This window comes from Rattus norvegicus, chromosome 20, assembly GCF_036323735.1.
Source record: "Rattus norvegicus strain BN/NHsdMcwi chromosome 20, GRCr8, whole genome shotgun sequence".
Classification (NCBI taxonomy): Eukaryota; Metazoa; Chordata; class Mammalia; order Rodentia; family Muridae; genus Rattus; species Rattus norvegicus.
In genome coordinates, this window is record NC_086038.1 from 11,005,430 (window position 1) to 11,023,328 (window position 17,899).

The following is a 17,899-nucleotide window of genomic DNA, read 5'->3' on the forward strand; positions in this document are numbered from 1 at the left end:
TGGGTGTCTTAAAACTCATTATGTAGCCTAGGGTGGATTCGAACTCACAGAGATTCCCCACCTGCCTACCTTCTTGTCTCTTAAGTAGTGGAATTGAAGACTTGTGCCACTACATCTGGCTTTTGAGATAGAGGTGGTTTGAGAAGATGGCACCTTTTTTTTTTTTTTTTTTTTTTTTTCCGGAGCTGGGGACCGAACCCAGGGCCTTGCGCTTGCTAGGCAAGCGCTCTACCACTGAGCTAAATCCCCAACCCCACCTTTAAAAAAAAAAAATATATATATATATATATATATATATATATATATATATATATACACATATATATATGTATATATATTTTATGAGTACACTGTAGCTGTCTTCAGACGCACCAGAAGAGGGCATCTGATCCCATTACAGATGGTTGTGAGCCACCATGTGGTTGCTGGGAATTGAACTCAGGACCTCTGGAAGAGCAGTCAGTGCTCTTAACCACTGAGCCATCTCACCAGCTCCAAGATGGCACTTTTGGCAAGAGAAAGTACCTTGGTTTCACAGAGGAAAGGTCCCGGGCCATATCCCACCCTCTCTGGCCAAAAAATGTCAGACTCTGTGCCTAGGAAGATGAACTTCCTCCTCATAGGAAGTGACCAGATAGATGCTTGGTATCTTCTTGGATGCACAACTGCTTTCCCTGAGTGGACATGAGGGATACAGCTCTGGGCAGGGCTCTGGGAACAAAGGGGCTCCCAGGACTAGGTACTTTGGGACAAAGGGAAAGTTCCTGCTGGGAACTTGTGGCATTAGGTTCATCTCATTTGTCGTTTTTTAAAAGAGTATTAGGATGGTACTCCAATTACATGTAGGGTGAAAATCACACAAGCATAACCCTCCCCATGCCCCACCCACAGGACAAAAGGCGGCCTCCAGGACACACTGTTCCTCCTGCTGTAGAAGCACAAGCCATTCTAAGGCATCCAAATGATGTGGCAGCCCCGATCCCCTGGGTCAGTCTGAATGTGAGACGCGCCCATATTCATGAACACTGGTCACGGTGGAACCTTTGGCAGATGAGGCCTCGCTGGAGCAAGTGGGTTACTTGGGGATGGGGGTGAGTTTTGGGATTAGGATCAGCTTGGCTTCCATTTCTCTCTCCTTCCTCTTCAGTTAAGCTGTGTGAGGAAACAGTGGTCACACCCTGCTGCCGCCTTGGGGCCACCTGCCCGCCAGGACAGACTGTGTCCACTCAAACCCTGAGAGAAAACTAACTTCTTATTTCTTGTCAGGTATTGATCCCAGCAGCAAGAAAACAAGAGTAAAATAGTGCCATGAACTGAGGCCATTGCGGTGACAAACCTGACCACGAGGTACAGTTCTTCAGAGCTGGTTGTTTGTTTTGTTGTTTTTTTAATTTTTATTTATTTTATATGAGCACACTGTCACTGTCTTCAGACACATCAGAAGAGGGCATCGGATCCCATTACAGATGGTTGTGAGCCACCATGTGGTTCCTGGGACTTGAACTCAGAACCTCTGGAAGAGCAGACAGTGCTCTTAACCTCTGAGTCATCTCTCTAGCCCCAGCCAGAGCTAGTTTTAAGGAGAAAAGTGGAAAACAGGTTCAGAGCTGTGAGCTAGACTAGCCCTGGAATGCTGTGAGCAGGGCTAACATTCCCATTCTGGTGGGAATCCGGAAGACCAGAATGCCAAGAAATGCAGGCAGTCAAGACTGCTCACAAAGCTTTATCCCAGAGGTGAACAGGGAGCACATCAGAAACTCGGCTGGCAACCATTTCACATCACACCGTGACAGGGCAACACCATGCAGTTTCCTCCATCTTGGATTCTTGCTGAGGCCATATTAGGTTTAACTAAAATCTGATCTCCTTGATGGAAAGCCCCAGGGACAGTCACTCAACTCTATTCTAGGCACCTGAGGTCAAGGTGCCTAGGTAATTTAGCTTCTGTAAAACCTTGTGCAGAACCTCCTCCAGCTGACTGCTTTTAAATTGCTTGCTTGCACAAAACTTCTCCCTGCAAACTGCTGAGTTATCAGGATGTGGGTTTTGTCTTTAAAGACACCTTACTCCACACTCTAAACCAGCGGTTCTCAACCTTCCTAGTGCCGAGAACCTTTAACACAGTTCCTTGTGTTGTGGTGACCCCCAACTTTAACATTACCTTTGCTGCTACTTTAGAACTGTATTTTTGATACTGATAGAACCCTTTCCGACCAGTGCTCTTTAGTCTTAAATCCCAAATACCTAAGCATGGTCCCGGCTGGCTGGAATAAAGACTTCTAATTGGCTACAGAGTATCAGAGTGGTTTTCTCTGGTGGACTCCCCATAACAATTTTGTGTTTACCCTGCAACCTAAAAACTGGATGGAATGAGGCTAACTTTCAAAAGCAATGGGCTAAGGAAGCTGATTGGCAGGTGGATTTTCAAGGCAGCCTACCGGACACCCAGGCTGTGGCATGGTTCTCGTTTGCCGCATTTATCCAGATTTACAGTGACAACAGGTGGAAAGTGGCTCAGAGAAATGTGGGAAGTGTTCTTTGGTGAGTAGAGGTCAGACCAAGTTAAGGGCAGGGCAGATTTGGAACAAACTGACCGTAGGGGTTAAAGGAATTTAGTGCCAGTCAAGAGCTGTCTGAGGCCTTGCACTGGAACACTAGGTACAGTACCTATTGAAATGAGAACTCCAGGGAATAAAAATGCAAATTTGGACTTGGGGATTTAGCTCAGTGGTAGAGCGCTTGCCTAGCAAGCGCAAGGCCCTGGGTTCGGTCCCCAGCTCCGAGAAAAAAATGCAAATTTATCTGAAAGGAGAGTGCCTGAAGAGAGTCTTCAGGGTTTCCTGCTGGGGGTAAAAAAACCCAGCATGTACGGAGATGTTTTCCCAGCTGCGAGAGCACACAGAGGTGGCTGCAACTGTGGCCTAAGGGTGCCAGGCTTCATCTGGAACTGACAGCCAAATTTGGTGGCAGCATCCACAATTGCAAGTTGTAAGGGAGGAGAAAGGATGGAAATCTGTGCCAAGATTCCAGAAAGCCACTAACAAGGCAATGAATGGGAATATCAGATTTCAGATTTCCTGTACAGAGGCCCTGAGACGAAGCTGTGTGGAGTTGAGAAGGCAGAGGTTCTATAGTAAGGGATCCCCAGATGTTAGAGAAGCCAGAAGGGTGAGATGTTCATGGAGGAGTGCTGCAGGCACCAGGTATTGGCCCAACAGAGACCACAGACACCTCAGGCAACAGAACTGTGGGATGGGACTACCCACGGCTACCGGGGCCCAAATGATGTCAAGAACCTCTGACGCTAGACACGGAGCAGCAGGCTTCGGTTTGTGCCCTGCTGGCTTTCATTAATCTGGCTTCCGCCTAATCTTTCTTTGCTATGCTCCAGTCCCTCCCTTTTGAAATAGGCCTTGGCGCTATATGTTAGAAGTAACTTGTTTATTTTACAGGGGCTCAAAAATCATCTGGAGTCTCAGAGCTGACTTTGAACTTTGAGGGTGGGCACCCAGAGACAGACTAAATGTGTTTTGTAATATGTAACACATGATTTTAAAGAGCCAAGTAGATTGATTCTACAATGATGTATTTGGGTGTCTGGCTGACAAGAAACTTGAATCAATTAAAAAATGCCTAGAGTGTTAATGAAGTTCACCTTTGAGTATACCCTAAGACCTTTTCCTGACAGGATTAACTGCTTCCTGATCCCCCAGAGCCCCAACAAGCAGCCTAATGCTCCAGTTACCTTTGTATTCCCTGTCATGAGGACGTACCCTCAAACCATAAGCCAAAATAAACTCTTGCTCCTCTAGGCTGCTTGCCACTAACTCTGTGACAATATTGAGAAAGTAATTAATCTTTGAGGGACCTAGAAAATGGCTCTGTGCTCCATTTTAATCCACACATTCCTGCTGGACGAATTAAGTGCTTGGTGTTGGTGCTTAACTTACAGGCTAAAATAGCTTGGGCCATGAGAACCCTGGTTTTGTCTCACCTAAGTACTGAAACCCCTCACAGCCAAATTAGCACCAACTCCTGCCAAAGCAGATGAGCAGTCGTGAACTGAGAGACCCCACGTTACGCCCTGCCTCTAAAGCCCACCTTATCTTCACACACCAAGGGGAGGAGAGCCTAGTTGTGCAGTCTGTGCAGACTCAGGACCAGCACAGGGCACACATGCTGCAAAGCAAGCTAAGCAATGCCTTGTCTGTCCGTCTGAGTGGCCTCACTGGACAGACTGTCAACAGTGAGCTGTGACATATGACCAGTCTCCAAATACAGCGTTTAACATAGGCCAAGAGACAGAATACCAAACTATATTTACTGTTTACAGTAGTAAAGGACAACAGGTACAAACCGGTGAAGAAACACAACAGAGCCGACAGACACCCCACCCAGGCCCACGCAGCAAACAGGCAGAAACATTTTCCTCGGGACTTTAAGCAAGCGAGAGATGGTAGGTCAGTGTCGGGTGACTATAAAAGGCAGAGATGGCCATCAAGCAGCAATGGATCCTTACAGAAGGATGGCAGGCAGGAACTATAGACATTTAACTGACCCCACGATGCAGAACCGCAGTCACCCACCGAGGCGTCCCGTTAACACACACTTGGAAAACTGCACACCACAATCCGGGAAAATGAGGTCACCTTTCCTGGGCTTGCTTTTGCAACCACACTTGAAAGCGGGGCTCTTACACAACACTGCAGCAAACTTGATACTTAACTGATTACCTTCTTAGACAGAAACCATAATTATATATCTAGCAAGGACCAGAAGAATCTGAGATCATGTTCAATTTCCAAATGGGACGGGACAATTACTTTCTTGGACATTATAAAAAGGGTGGGGGGTGGGTTTCACTATGCCACCCTTACCGATGTATCCATTACCAGATGCCAGAAGCAAGTGGGCATATGCCGGCCTGGGCCACAGTAGGAAGACTCCTCACAGTTTTTAAGAAGCACTGGTCTTTTTCCCTTAACTTCACCATATGCTTGACAAAGCTCAAATTTACAGTATTTCACATTTTAATATCCTATGCCTACAACAAACGGGTGGAATTCTGCTTCTCTGCCCCTCCCCACATCCCACAGGTATGCCCACTGGGTAATGTGACCACAAGCTCTCTCTACCTGATCAGGACAAGTCACACCGGAGGAAACCATAGTTCTAGGGATTAGACTCAGGCCACAGGGTGAGAGTCTGTACATCCAGACCCAAGTTTGGGGGAGAAAAAATTTTAGAAATGGGAGGAAACAAATGAAAACAAAACAAACCCCAAAAACCCCACGCCTCATTTCCCCCAAACCAAACCCTCCTAACGACCAGGGTATGTAATGCTCTCGCCCTGCAGCGTATTCTGGATGTAGTTCACTCCAAGCGCATCGGGAAAGGAGACTCTTTTCGGTGACTCTGGCTTCTGCGGACTCTTGTGTGATTGGTGTGGCTGCATGGTCACCATTCAATAGCAAATGTCAGGAAAATGGCTGGGTGTGGGGACGCTGGCTCGGGAGGCCGTTCCTCCCGTCTGCTGCTGGAATACATCAATGGTGTCCTCATCCTCCATCTCCAGCTTTCGAAGGTGCCAGGGCGGGCCAGGGAGAGGAGACAGGAAATCCAGAAGTCAGTTCACAATGATACCACGCTCCCAAACGGCTTCCCCTACACTAGACACAGCCCAGTCACCTTGGCTGGAGTGCAGCATGCGAGAAAAAGGGTTACTGTGGAGTCTCAGTAACTACTTATCCACCCGACTTCTGACAAGATTCACAGAAGAATAATCAGAGCTAAGAACTGAGAGAAAAATGGGGTCATTAAAAACAGACTCATCAGCCACAGAAAACACTTTGTGCACTTACGCTATTTCATATACGGCAATGTCAGCATCTTAAGACACTTGAATACATTTTTAATGAGGGGGACACTCACATGAACTCAAGTCATTGGGTTTGGTGACAAGCATCTTACCCAGCAAGCTATCGCGCCAGACCCAGCATTTTTAGAGAAACATTTCACATTCACCAAAAAAAAAGTATTATTCATTTATCTTTTGTTTCTATGTGTCTGTGTATGTAGTTATGTGAGCTTATGTACCCCAAATGCATGGAGGATTCTTGGATCCCCAACACTGGAGTTATAGAAGTGTTGAGGTGCCAGGGGGGGTACTGGGAATCGAACCCAGGTCCTTTGGAAGAACAGCTGCTTCTCTTCACCCCTAAGCTAATCTCTCCAACCCCACAAAAAAAAAAAAAAAAAAAAAAAAAAGAGTTGAGACATAATTTCTCTGTGTAGCCATGACTATCCTAGAACTCGCTCTGTGGCTCAAGCCAGCTTCGAACTCAAGAGATTGGCTTACCTATAACTCCCGAATCCTAGGATCAAAGGTGTGTACCATAACCACCTAGCCACCCCCCAAATTGTTTAATTAGTTTTTTTTTTTTTTTTTTTTTGGTTCTTTTTTTCGGAGCTGGGGACCGAACCCAGGGCCTTGCGCTTCCTAGGTAACCGCTCTACCACTGAGCTAAATCCCCAGCCCATTTAATTAGTTTTTATGTGCACATATGTGCATCACTTGTGTGCCTAATGACTAGGGGCCACAAGAGGGCATCAGATTTCCTGGGACTACAGCTAAAGACAGTTGTAAGTTTTGGGAATTGAACCCAGGTCCTTTGCAAGAACAAGTGTATTTAACCACTGAGCCAACTACCCAGCCCTCACAAAAATACTTTTAATTAAATATTTTTAAAGTAAGACAGGTGCTGGAGAGATGGCTCAGTGGTTAGAGCACTGACTGCTCTTCCAGAGGTCCTGAGTTTAAATCCCAGCAACCACATGGTGGCTCACAGCCATCTGTAATGAGATCTGATGCCCTCTTCTGGTGTGTCTAAAGACAGAGACCATGTACTCATATATATAAAAATACATCTTTTTTTTTTTTAAAGTAAGACAAATATTTAAGTTCTGACTCCAGTTCAAACTCCAATAAAGAGCAAACGGTTGGCACTAAGCCCTCAGGACCTCAGGAGCTGTGTTCCCTCTATCAGCCCACACAGTGGATGGATTTCTGGGCAATCAGCCTGAGAGTGTGGGTCCTACACTTGGACACTGCCTCTAAACAACAAAGATATGTCTGACTACCACTTGTCTGAGAAACTCAATCTCAAAGTATCAAAACCTGAAGTCTAATAACTAAAATCATTGTCGAGGGGCTGGAGAGATGGCTCAGCAGTTAGCACTGACTGCTCTTCTAGAGGTTCAAATCCCAGTACCTACATGGCAACTCACAACTGTAATTCCAAAATCTGGCTGACACCCTCACACATACACACTGGCAAAACACCAATGCCCATAAAAATAAATAAATTTAAAAAAAATCATTGTGGAAACAAGCCATTTCTCAAATAACAGTGTTCCAAATGGACGTTTAGAAACTAAAAATGGCGCAGAACCTGGAGACAGACACTTCATACCTGGGCTGGAGTGTCTGTTTCGTTGATTGGTTGTCCATCAAACCGGAATCGAATCTGCCTCATTGACAAGCCCTGGGGAGAAGGAAGGAAAAGCCTTAGACACTCCCAGCTGACACAGTTTAACCTGGAGATACGTATTCAGGGCCATCAATAGTATGAGCATTCCGCATATGCACACATGACCCAGCTGAGCAGAAAGAGCCCTAGTGGCCCACAATCTACAGCCTATGCTGCCCCAAACTAACCCTCTCAGAAGTTTCCAGTTCATTCCAACACTAGGCCTGTCCTAATTCTGTCTCTCACTTCCTCCCAGAAGGAAAGCTGAGCCAAGTTCCTCCCTTCTGTACTTTAGTACCATTTCCTCCTCTGGAAAGTTCCCAGAGAGAAACAGGTCAGGTGACCACAGGGCCAGAATCAGGAAGGCTGTGAGGAGCATGGCAGGAAAGAAAGGCATTTCCCATCCTGAAAGGAGGGCAGTGGGCCTCAGCCTGTCGGGAGGAAGCAGGTCAACACCAGGCAGAAGTGCCCTCTCCCTCGACAGCCCTGCTGTCCTTGAAACAGGACAGATGGGACAGCTGTGACTGTTTCCTGAAGGAAAGGCACGGCCTCTATGAAGGAACCCAGAGATGACTGGTCTCTCTGCTGGCTGGAATCTGAAGCCGCAAGCCTAAGGACACAGGGTTCCCATGTGTGCCACACCAAAAACCTCAGGGCCCCAGGGATGTGAGACCAGGAACCCCTGGGTCAACTCTGTGAAAGTTCTCATTCAGGGCTGAACTAGCTCGGGGGTTAAGAGCACTTGCTGTTCTGTAGAGGACTCAGGTACGGTTTCCCAGCCCCCACATGGCAGCTTGCAACCACCTGGAACTCCAGTTTCAGGGGATCTGATGTAATGTCCTTTTTTGGCCTCTGTGAAAACCAGACATTTGTATAGTACACAGGCATACATACATGCAAGCAAAACCACCCATGTATATAAAAATAAAAAGTTCACACGAATCACCAAGGGTTCAAAGTCCCCCACAATCCTCAGAGGCCAAGAAAGTTTCTCTCTCACAGCAATAAGCAGGGCTTTCTAGAGATGTGGACTGAGAGCTCTGTCAAGACAGGTATGAGTGGGCTGGAGAGATGGCTCAGTGATTAAGGGCACCCGACTACTCTTCCAGAGGTCCTGAGTTCAATTCCCAGCAACCACATGGTGGCTCACAACCATCTGTAAAGATCTGATCCCCTCTTCTGGTGTGTCTTTAGACAGCTACAATGTGCTTATATATAATAAATGAATAAATCTTTAAAAAGAAAAAAAGACAGGTATGAGCAGTGGGTGTCCCAGTGTAGGCTAATAAAAGCCTGCATCCCTGATGACCCTCAGAGACTCCTCAGTCTTCCAGCTGAACCCCAATTCTGGGCACAGTTGGGAGGCAATCTTCCTTAGGAAACAGTGCCTCTCAGAGCAGCACCTGGGCCCCCAGACCTCCCCAGTTCTAACCACCCTGCGGACATGCAGCCTCTGCTATGTCCACCCAAACACACAGCCCTTCTCCTTCCCACGGGGGTTCGCTCCATCACTCTTAAATACAAGCAGAAACTGGGGGTGGGGGTGGGGGGCATTTAGGAAAAGACTCAAATAGGTGAGAAGAGACCAGAAAAGAAGAAAGCAACATGTCCCAGGCCCAGGACACACTGTGAACAACTTAAACAGACACAGGACACTGCAAGTCTGGCCACTCAGGCAGATGGGAAGTTTACACAGCAAAGATACGGCATATCGCCAGAATTATTTTAAGTACACCAGTGCTGTTCTCTTTGAAATGGTTCTTACCTGGGGTAATCCTGCCCACCTAACCGCGTGCATTTCTCAGTAAGGGGGACTTTATACCAGGCCAGACTGAATACTGGCTGTGACCCTGCTCGGTCCTCCTGGAGGCGTATCATTTGATAGGTCTAATAGCTGCTTGTAAGTCAGGGTTGTTGCCTCTGATGTGAGAATAGAGCTAACAGTCCTTGTGAAGAAACATTGACATCCTAGCCTCCTAAGTGTCTCTTATCTCTAACAGGCCTGGTTGGTACCCCACTTATCTTTAGGGTGTTTTGGAGACAGTGTTCCTTTAGCTGAATTCCACTTTGTATGACTCCATGTCTCCTAAGCAAATCCTGTATAACATCAATTCGAGTTTCTTCAATATTGGGAGGCAGAAAAAAGGAGATGGAGCAGTTAAAACACATGTACACTTAAAGCTTTTAGGAAGGTTAAAAACTGTGTGTGCACGCACATGTGCACGCGCGCGCGCGCGCGCACACACACACACACACACACACACACACACACCAAGAAAACAAAAAAAAGTTGCTACTAGGTTAAAAAAAAAAAACCACAAAACAGAAGCAGACAGAGCACTTCTGGGGGCTGGAGAGATGGCTTAGCGGTTAGAGCACTGACTGCTCTTCCAGAGGTCCTGAGTTCAATTCCCAGCAACCACATGGTGGCTCACAACCATCTGTAATGGGATCTGATTCCCTCTTTGACATGCAGGCAGGCAGAATACCGTACACGCAATAAATAAATCTTTGAACGGAGGAAAATGGTCACAGGTAAGCACACAGATTGGCTGACTGAGGGGAACTGGGCACTCCCAGCAGCAGAGGTAGACGTCTGTCTACCCAGGAGCAGGACAGGTAGAGACAAGTCTACATATGGGAAGGGCCCAGAGAGCACCATGCCAGAGTGAGGAGTTCTCCTGAGCCCCTGCTGAGATCTCACATCAGAGAAGCAGAATGTCACCCGTGTCCCAAAACACAGGATGCTAACAGAGAATGATGGCACCTTCCTGATAGCTCACCGCAGCCTACACTGTTACATGCAGCCAGATGTGACAAGATGTCCCTGTCAGATGTGGGAGATGATGCTATTAACACAGAAAAAGACTCAAGAGAAGACAAAGAAGACTCCAGAATGACTCTCCCAAGACTCTGGGATGGCAGCTGTGCATACAACCTCACCTCCAAACAATGGCTTGGGTGGGGCCAGCAGGATGCCCCAGAACACTGAGGTAGCTGACCTAGTGTGCACCCTCAACATAGCGTCTCAGCAGAAACCCGGGCAAACACAACCACAAGAGCAAGGAACAGGCCTACACATGTGCAGTCCAAGTGGTGGCACACAGCACACGAAGCTGACTCAGCTGGGAGGGCACAAGGGGGACATGGTGTCACCAGCAAGCTCCGTCTCACCTTTCCCAGGTGAGAAGTATCTGTGGTCAAAACCCAGAAGAGAGGAGGCCGAGGGCACCATCTGCAGGGCTCAGGAGGTAGGAAAGGAAAAAGCATGGTACCACCTCAGGACAGTACCTAGCTGTGCGGGCAAGCGCTCAGGGCAACCTTGAACCACCGTAAGGAGATGCTGCTACCCTCACAGAAGGGCAGGGCCCCCTTTGAGAGCCACCAGCTGGCAGGGTTCAAACAGGATCTGGCACTTGGGTTTATGTACAGCAAGCCAAGAAGCCACTGAGGCAGACATCGGAGGAGCAATTGAGACTAGGAGTCCAAGGCCTTCCAGGCGGGCTAGCATGTGCCCATCTGCCAGAAGGTCCTAATAAGAATGAATAGATGGACAGACCCAAGCACGGTGTGTACAAGAGCCATGAGTTCACAGTCACAGACAACCCTGCTCACTGCTGGGGACAAGGTCAGTCAGCTTGCTATTGTAAAACAGTAATGAATTGATGGGGTTGCATGTAGCCTTACTTTCCTGAATAACATTAAAAAATAAAATAAAATCGCCAATGAGGACAGCATACATGAGCATAATTGGATGGATACCAGAAAGAGGAATTCGAACCAGCACTGATCCACGTCTGAGTGCACCATAGGGCCTCAGCAGAGCCATTTACTGCCCCTATAGGAGTGTGCCACCACTATGATGGTCTACCAGGTAGCAAGTCCCACTAGAGTCTGCTTAAGCCCAAGATCCACCTATCCATGTGTAGGAGCCCAGGGAGAGGCACACTATAAGTTCATGCTGATACCAAGATCCAGGGCAGTAAAGGCAAGCCTGCAACACAAGCAGCCCCCATCCCCCACCCCCCACAAGACTCCTTCCTCTGGTCAGCACGTACCTGCCTCTCACAGTAGGCCTTCATCAGCTTGCTCAGCGGAGTGTGCCTCTTGATCTTGAACTGCACCACTGAGCCATCCTGCCCTGCCACTTTCAGGTTGATGTGGTCGTTCTCTGTCTTCACACCCTCCTGCAAGACATGAAAAAAAGGGTCTCGAAAGCCAGAATCACCAGGGTTTAAAGCGCAAGTTCTTGGGTAAGGTTGTTGTTTTGACTCGTTAAAAACAACCTAATTCTCAAAATTCCCCCAGCAGCTCAGAGTTGCTCGTGGGACTGTCTTATTTTTACACAGAATTTATTTTTAACCTACATTCGTTAAGCACAGTGGTAGAAACCGCAGTGCAAAGCCAGTCCTTACAGACTACCAACTCAAAGACAAAAATCTGCTCATTAAATCTAGACAGCCAAAGCTTAAAAAATTACTTATGAGGCTAGTAAAAACACATACCTGCAGGCTACACTTGGCTCTTTGACTGGTAAGAAAAGCCAGCATAAAGCCAAGGGTGGAGAACCAGAAGGGCACTAGGGGACCCTGAGTGAATCCAGTGGAGGTGGTAAAGGCTGAGGTCCCCCCAGGCCCTCTGATCTCAGACTCTGCTCTTTCTTCTGGGCTCCGTATAGCTCTAAAGAATACGTGTGCTCAGGGCCCCGGGTTCCATCCTCCATACTGGAGGAAAAAACCGTATTGAGTGGCAGTAGTTTTTATATAATCACGATACACACAAGCTGCTGGACAAGGGCCGAGTCAGCACTTCTTGCTGCCTGGAAACACATTTTGAACAATAAGTTTGTTATGGGCCGCACAGCCAACCTTGGGTTGTTCAGTCTGAAAAGGACCTCCTTTCTGTTGTTCAGAGCAGGCTCGGCCCACGGGATGCACCATTTCAGCCACCATGGATAAGAGTTCACAGGGGCTTTTTAACCTTTATGATTGTTTTCATGTATATTAGTATTTGCTTGCACGTCTGTCTGTGAATCACACGTAGGCAGTGTCCAAGGAGGCCAGAAGAAGGTGCCAGATCCTCCGGGAGTGAAGTTACAGATGTTTGTCAGCAGTAACGTGGGAGCTGGGACTTGAACCAGGTCCTCTGAAAGAGCCACCTGCGACCCTAACTGCTGAGCAGTCTGCAGCCTTGGGACCATTAACTAATATTTTATATGCATTGGGGTTTTGCCTGCATGCGTGTCTGTGTGAGAGGGTCAGATTGGGGTGTTACAGACAGGAGTGAGCTGCCATGTGGGTGCTGAGAACTGAACTCTGGTCCCCTGGAGAACAGTCAGTGCTCCTAACCACTAAGCCATCCCTCCAGCTGAGAACCTTTTATTTCTAAGGAGACAGATCCCTTATTCTACTTGCAGACCAAGCTTTCTCCCTGTCCTCACGCCAGCTTTTTCCCCACAGTTCCACAGAACATGCTCCACAAGAAGCACCCTGTTTCCCTGGGATGTCCTCAGCAACTTTTTATCCCTGGAGAAAGAGGTAGAACAGTCAACCTGCCCTGCACTGGGTTCTAACAGTCTTGGATAGGAGCACAGCTCTTTCTAGTCTGAGGAATGGTCGGCAGGAGAGAGGTTCCAACAGGGTCCTGAAAGAACACGCCTTGGGGCACCATTCTCCCATCCCCTCCTGTGTGAGACTTCCCCCCACTTCAGTTCAGGACACCAGTGACACAGCAGTACTGCTCACAGAGCTTGGCACCTGCCCCAAAGGGTGGGATCCCACATGAGAAAAAGTGAGGTCTGTAAGCCAGAAGCATGAACAATTCTAGGTCCCAAGATGCACTGACTTCTATCCCAAAAGGATATGTGTGTGTGTGCTCAAAACTGAGACAAAGGTGAAAAGGCCTCAGGCATGCTTTCCTGGATAGCAGGATGCCTGGTTCCGGTCTGGAGTTCTCTAATTAACAAGTAAACTCAGAAGAACGAGGGCTTAGCACAGTGACTGCCATCACCCCAGCACTCCTGGGTCTAGGTGGAGGCCAGTTTGAGTTACACAGGGAAACCAGTCTCAAAACACAGCAAAACCAAACGAAGGCAGGCCACCCTTAGTGACACACGCTTTTAATCCCAACATTCGGGAGGCTGAAGCAGGAGGATCTCTTTGAGTTTGAAAACAGCCTGGACTACAAAGAAAGCTTATCTAAAAGAGAGTGGGGTAATTGGGGGTGAGGGGAGGGTCGTAACTCACTGGTTACTCATCTGCCTAGTGTACAAAAGTCCCTGGGCTGCATCACCAAAATATAAAAAAGAATATAAGCCTCTGCCTCCCCTAACCTGGAGAGACAGAAGGCGTGGTCTTTCCAGTGCCACATCAGGCATTCACTTCTTGCCTAGCTCATCAAAAGGTTACAACTCTTGTTGCAGTTACCAGCTACAAAATATAAAGTAAGTGTCTACTCTTGGCAGAGGACGAACTGTGCTCATTCAATATCCGGGATGGTGCAGGCAGGACCCAAGGCTGAGCTGAAATTAAAGGTAAGGGCCCTGCAGGAATGAGATCTCTGGGCTCGGCTGCTGAGCATGGTACCACGGCATTCCAGATGCTTGCCCTGGTCCTAGGGTCTGTCATCAGAACCAAGAAAGTGGTCATCTCCAGGCCGGTCAAGAGCACAGAATACCAGGCTCCAACGTTCATCTCCCGTTGGATAAAACTATCCCCACCAGAGCAGGCTGGAAAAACTGTTCAATTTGGAATGGGCAAACCCGGCCTTTCCAAGCACCAATTGCGGAGACCACCGCGATGGAGTGGGAGGGCATGCGGCCGGGCGAACATTGGAAGCTCGGAGCGGCCAGCCTTGCTCCCACACTGGTGCAGCTCTCACAGCGACCGCTGCGCCTCGCGCACGGCATGCAAAAGACAGCCGTGTCCGGAGTGAGGACCGACGGGGAGCCCTGTGAACCAAGAACCAGCACCCAAGTTCCGGGTTCTCGGGGGCGTGGGCGTGGCTCCATCTGAGGCGGGGCTAGTCCGGGGGCGGAGCCTTGTCGTGGCGGGAGGCACAGCCGGAGGCGGGGCTAGAGCAAAGCTCCGGGGAGGAGTGCGATGCCGGTGGGGGAGGGGCGCGGTAGAGTGGGGGAGGGGCGCGGAGGCCCGGGCGCGGTCCCGCGGGTCCCGTTTGCGCGCGGCCCAGCCTGCGTCCCGCGGAATCTGCTGCGTCTTGCGTACCGGGCTTACCTTGGGCTTCTCTTCCGACATGGTTGCGCGGCGACGGCGGCGGCAAGCGCAGCGGGAACCGGTGGCACTGGAGCGGGCGAGTCACGCTCTCTGCCCCGCCGCTCTCCCGCCGCAACTGTCGCGGGGCCGCGCTTTATCCCTAAATCCCGGCGCGCCGGTTGGCCGCGCGGAGTCACGTGGTCGGGCGCGTGCACGAGGCGCGTGCCCCGCGCCGCGGGTGCGCGCTGGCCAGCCGCGATTCCGGACGGTTGCAAATGCGTCACGGGGCGGGTCAGGCGCCCGGGCGCGCGCAGGGCCCCGGGGACGCGCGACTCGTGGCCCTGGGCCCAGAGACCCCCCCCGGATGTGGGTGCAAGACTGTGCGGCTACGCAGGGAGTAGGGAGGCACGGGAGAACTTGGGGGCACGAGTGCTAAGTCAGAAGGCAGAGGAACGCTTTGGTCCAACCGGCAGCCACTTCGACACCCACGTTTGGGGACTTTTCTCATATACAGGCTGCATTTGGGGAAGGGAAGGCGAAGAAACTCAGGGATGTCCGACTAACCCTTTCAGGTGGTCCAGAGGACCAGTAAGGAGGTTACCAGGCATGGTTTATGGACCACACACTCCTAGAACAGGCCTCTGGCTTTGAATCTGAATGTCACAGCGAGGGCTCATGTCTGAAAAAGGCATCCTTTGAGGGCACAGAGGATGGCTTCTGTTGGCCCTGAAAGCCAGCACATAACTCCTATTTCCATTTGACTTCCTGGGTGGGGTGGACCAGCCTCCAAAGCACATTCCCAACATGGCTCCCAGAGGGACATGCCTCTTCCTCTTCATTCTCCCTGTCTATCTATCTTCTTCCTCCTTACATAGTCCCAAAGTAGCCACTAGGTGGCTGGGGTAGGTGATAGTGGCAGGCACAGAAGGCCTTCCTTTTGACCTACCATTTATTTGCCCAGTTTCTGGAATGCTGTTAATAACCCACTTTACACAGGACACTAAGATACCTAGAATTTTAATAGTATGCCCAAGCAGTCAACTTGGTAAGCAGGGAAAGAAACACTTGAGCATCAAGCCGCTAGATCCATCGGGAGCGCTAGCTAGGGTGTCGAGAGTGTCTTTTCCTTGTATCTTGTCATGAACTTTTAGAATGCAGTCCACAGGCCCTCTGTGTCTAAATGCTAACACCTGCAAAACACACCAGTTGGGACTGACACAGTCACCCACAGTAGTCCCAAGAGGCTGTTGGTGGCCATGTTTCAGAACCACACAGCGGCCTCCAGAGAACTGGCACTCTGTTTGACAGAACTATGTTTCTGTTCCAAAGGAGGGCCAGCAGAGAAGTATCCCTACTTCTTGGTAGCACTGCAAAGCCACTAAGCCAAGTATCTGTGAGCCCAACCTTTAAAGCCTCCTTCCCCTGTACACAAAACCTCTCCTCGGGAAGTTTGTCAAGGTCTTTCCACAAAGACTCATTTGGAAGTCATCCTTCACCCCAACCAGAACAAAGTGTGGATTTTCCTCAAACACAGACCATGGTCATCCTCAGCTGAACAAAATGTCCAGCTCAGACTGTGTGTGTGTTTGGGGTGGGGGTGGGGGCAAACTCCAGAAACCAGCCTGGCTGAAGCAGTTGTTGGAGATCAGAGCACACTTTCTCTCCACTGAAAGCTATAAGGGACTCCGGGTAGGATACAGAAATTGAACCATGAGGGTCTGTGGCTGAGGGTGCCGGTTACCAAGTGATCGGAACACAACATGTGCACCTCAGGACGGTGACCTCAGCACCTATGTGGGCTGTGGCAGGGAACAGCCACACTGCGATCCTTTCACACCGCCCTGTGATCCAATCTACCATTACGCAAAGTGAGCAACTGGTAACAGGAAGACGCTCACTGTTTGTCTTTTTCAAAGCCTGTTCTTCAGATAGATAGATAGATAGATAGATAGATAGATAGATAGATAGATAGATAGATACAGAGAGCACACAATAAACTATATGCATGTAAATATACACATATACATACACGTATGTATGTATGTATGTATGTATGTATGTATGTATGTATGTATATGTATACGCCCATTGATTGAGCAGTTAACAGAACACACTGTTTTTCCAAAGCACCTGAGTTTGGATCTCAGTGCCCCTTCTCCAGGAAATCTGGCATCCTCTTCTGGTCTCCATGGGTACTGCACTCACACACGCCTATCCACACACAGACATATACATATTTTAAAAACTGGCCTAAGGAGGCCCCTTGGGGCATGGACAGGGCCTTAGCATGACTTTGGTTACTAGAGAATAGTGGCTTGCCTGGTGTGGGGTATCCTAGCCTGCCTTCATACAGCAGACCCAGACACCCCTCCAAGGAGACAGCCGAGAGTCAAGAACACCATCCAGAGAAGATGAAGAGGGGGCCTCGGCTGAGGAACTTCCCAAGGGAAATCATAGGACTCTGGGATCTCAGGGATTAGAGAGTGACAGGAGGAAGCAGAGGGAGGAAGCAGAGGCACTGGGGGATCAGAGTAAGTATGTATCCATCTAACGGAGTCTCAGAGGAAGAAAGTGGAACAAGGAGACACACAGCTGAAGACATTTCCCTAGACTAAAGAAATATGTATTGGTTCCTAACAGACGTAAACAAATATCTCTACAAATGCAATAGGCCTTCATGTACCACACAACCAGAGGAGAAGGTTGACGCTGAGGGGGTCCCCCGTAAGGATGGACCCTAAAGGTTCCTTTGCTGTGAAGGACTTCCTGGTTCTGTTGCCTCAGATACCTGCTGGATATGGTACTGCACACCAGTGATCCTAGTGGGGCAGCGGCAGGAAGATCATGAGTTTGGAGGTGACTCCTCATCTCAAACTATTTTAAACTTTTTTTTTTCATAAAGATTCCAGGTCACTACCAAAAAGGAGACTTTCCCTGAAGGAAGAAAAGTCAAGAAAAGAAGGGTGCTTGGCTTCCTCACAATGATGGACCTGGAACTGAGAACCAAACCGTTCCCTCCCTAAATTGGCTTCATCGGGGTATTTTGCCACAGCAGCGTGAAACTAGGAAAGAGGCTGGGTAGCCCTCGAAGCCCCAGGCACGTGCAGTTACAATCAGAGCAAAGCTTGTCTGTCCTGCTTTCCATCAGCAACCTGAAGG

General features: G+C 49.1%; 1 protein-coding gene across 3 annotated transcripts; it reads right to left on the minus strand.

Annotated features, from left to right (window-relative positions):
* Positions 1-4,300: 4,300 nt before the first annotated feature.
* Sumo3 (small ubiquitin-like modifier 3) lies at positions 4,301-15,073 on the minus strand. 3 transcript variants are annotated; one of them, XR_005497327.2, is made up of 5 exons: positions 14,762-15,073; positions 11,588-11,716; positions 7,473-7,544; positions 5,689-5,796; positions 5,439-5,575 (listed from the first exon to the last, which is right to left on the minus strand). XR_005497327.2 is itself a non-coding variant. In XM_063279458.1 (4 exons), exons 1-4 carry the CDS (start codon positions 14,780-14,782, stop codon positions 5,770-5,772), a joined length of 249 nt encoding a protein of 82 aa, XP_063135528.1. In that variant the 5' UTR covers positions 14,783-15,073; the 3' UTR covers positions 4,301-5,769. The 3 variants fall into 3 exon arrangements, 2 of the variants coding, with proteins under 2 accessions (XP_063135528.1, NP_001019466.1); XM_063279458.1 differs by having other exon boundaries at positions 4,301-5,796; NM_001024295.2 differs by lacking the exon at positions 5,689-5,796 and having other exon boundaries at positions 4,305-5,575; positions 14,762-14,858.
* Positions 15,074-17,899: the final 2,826 nt, after the last annotated feature.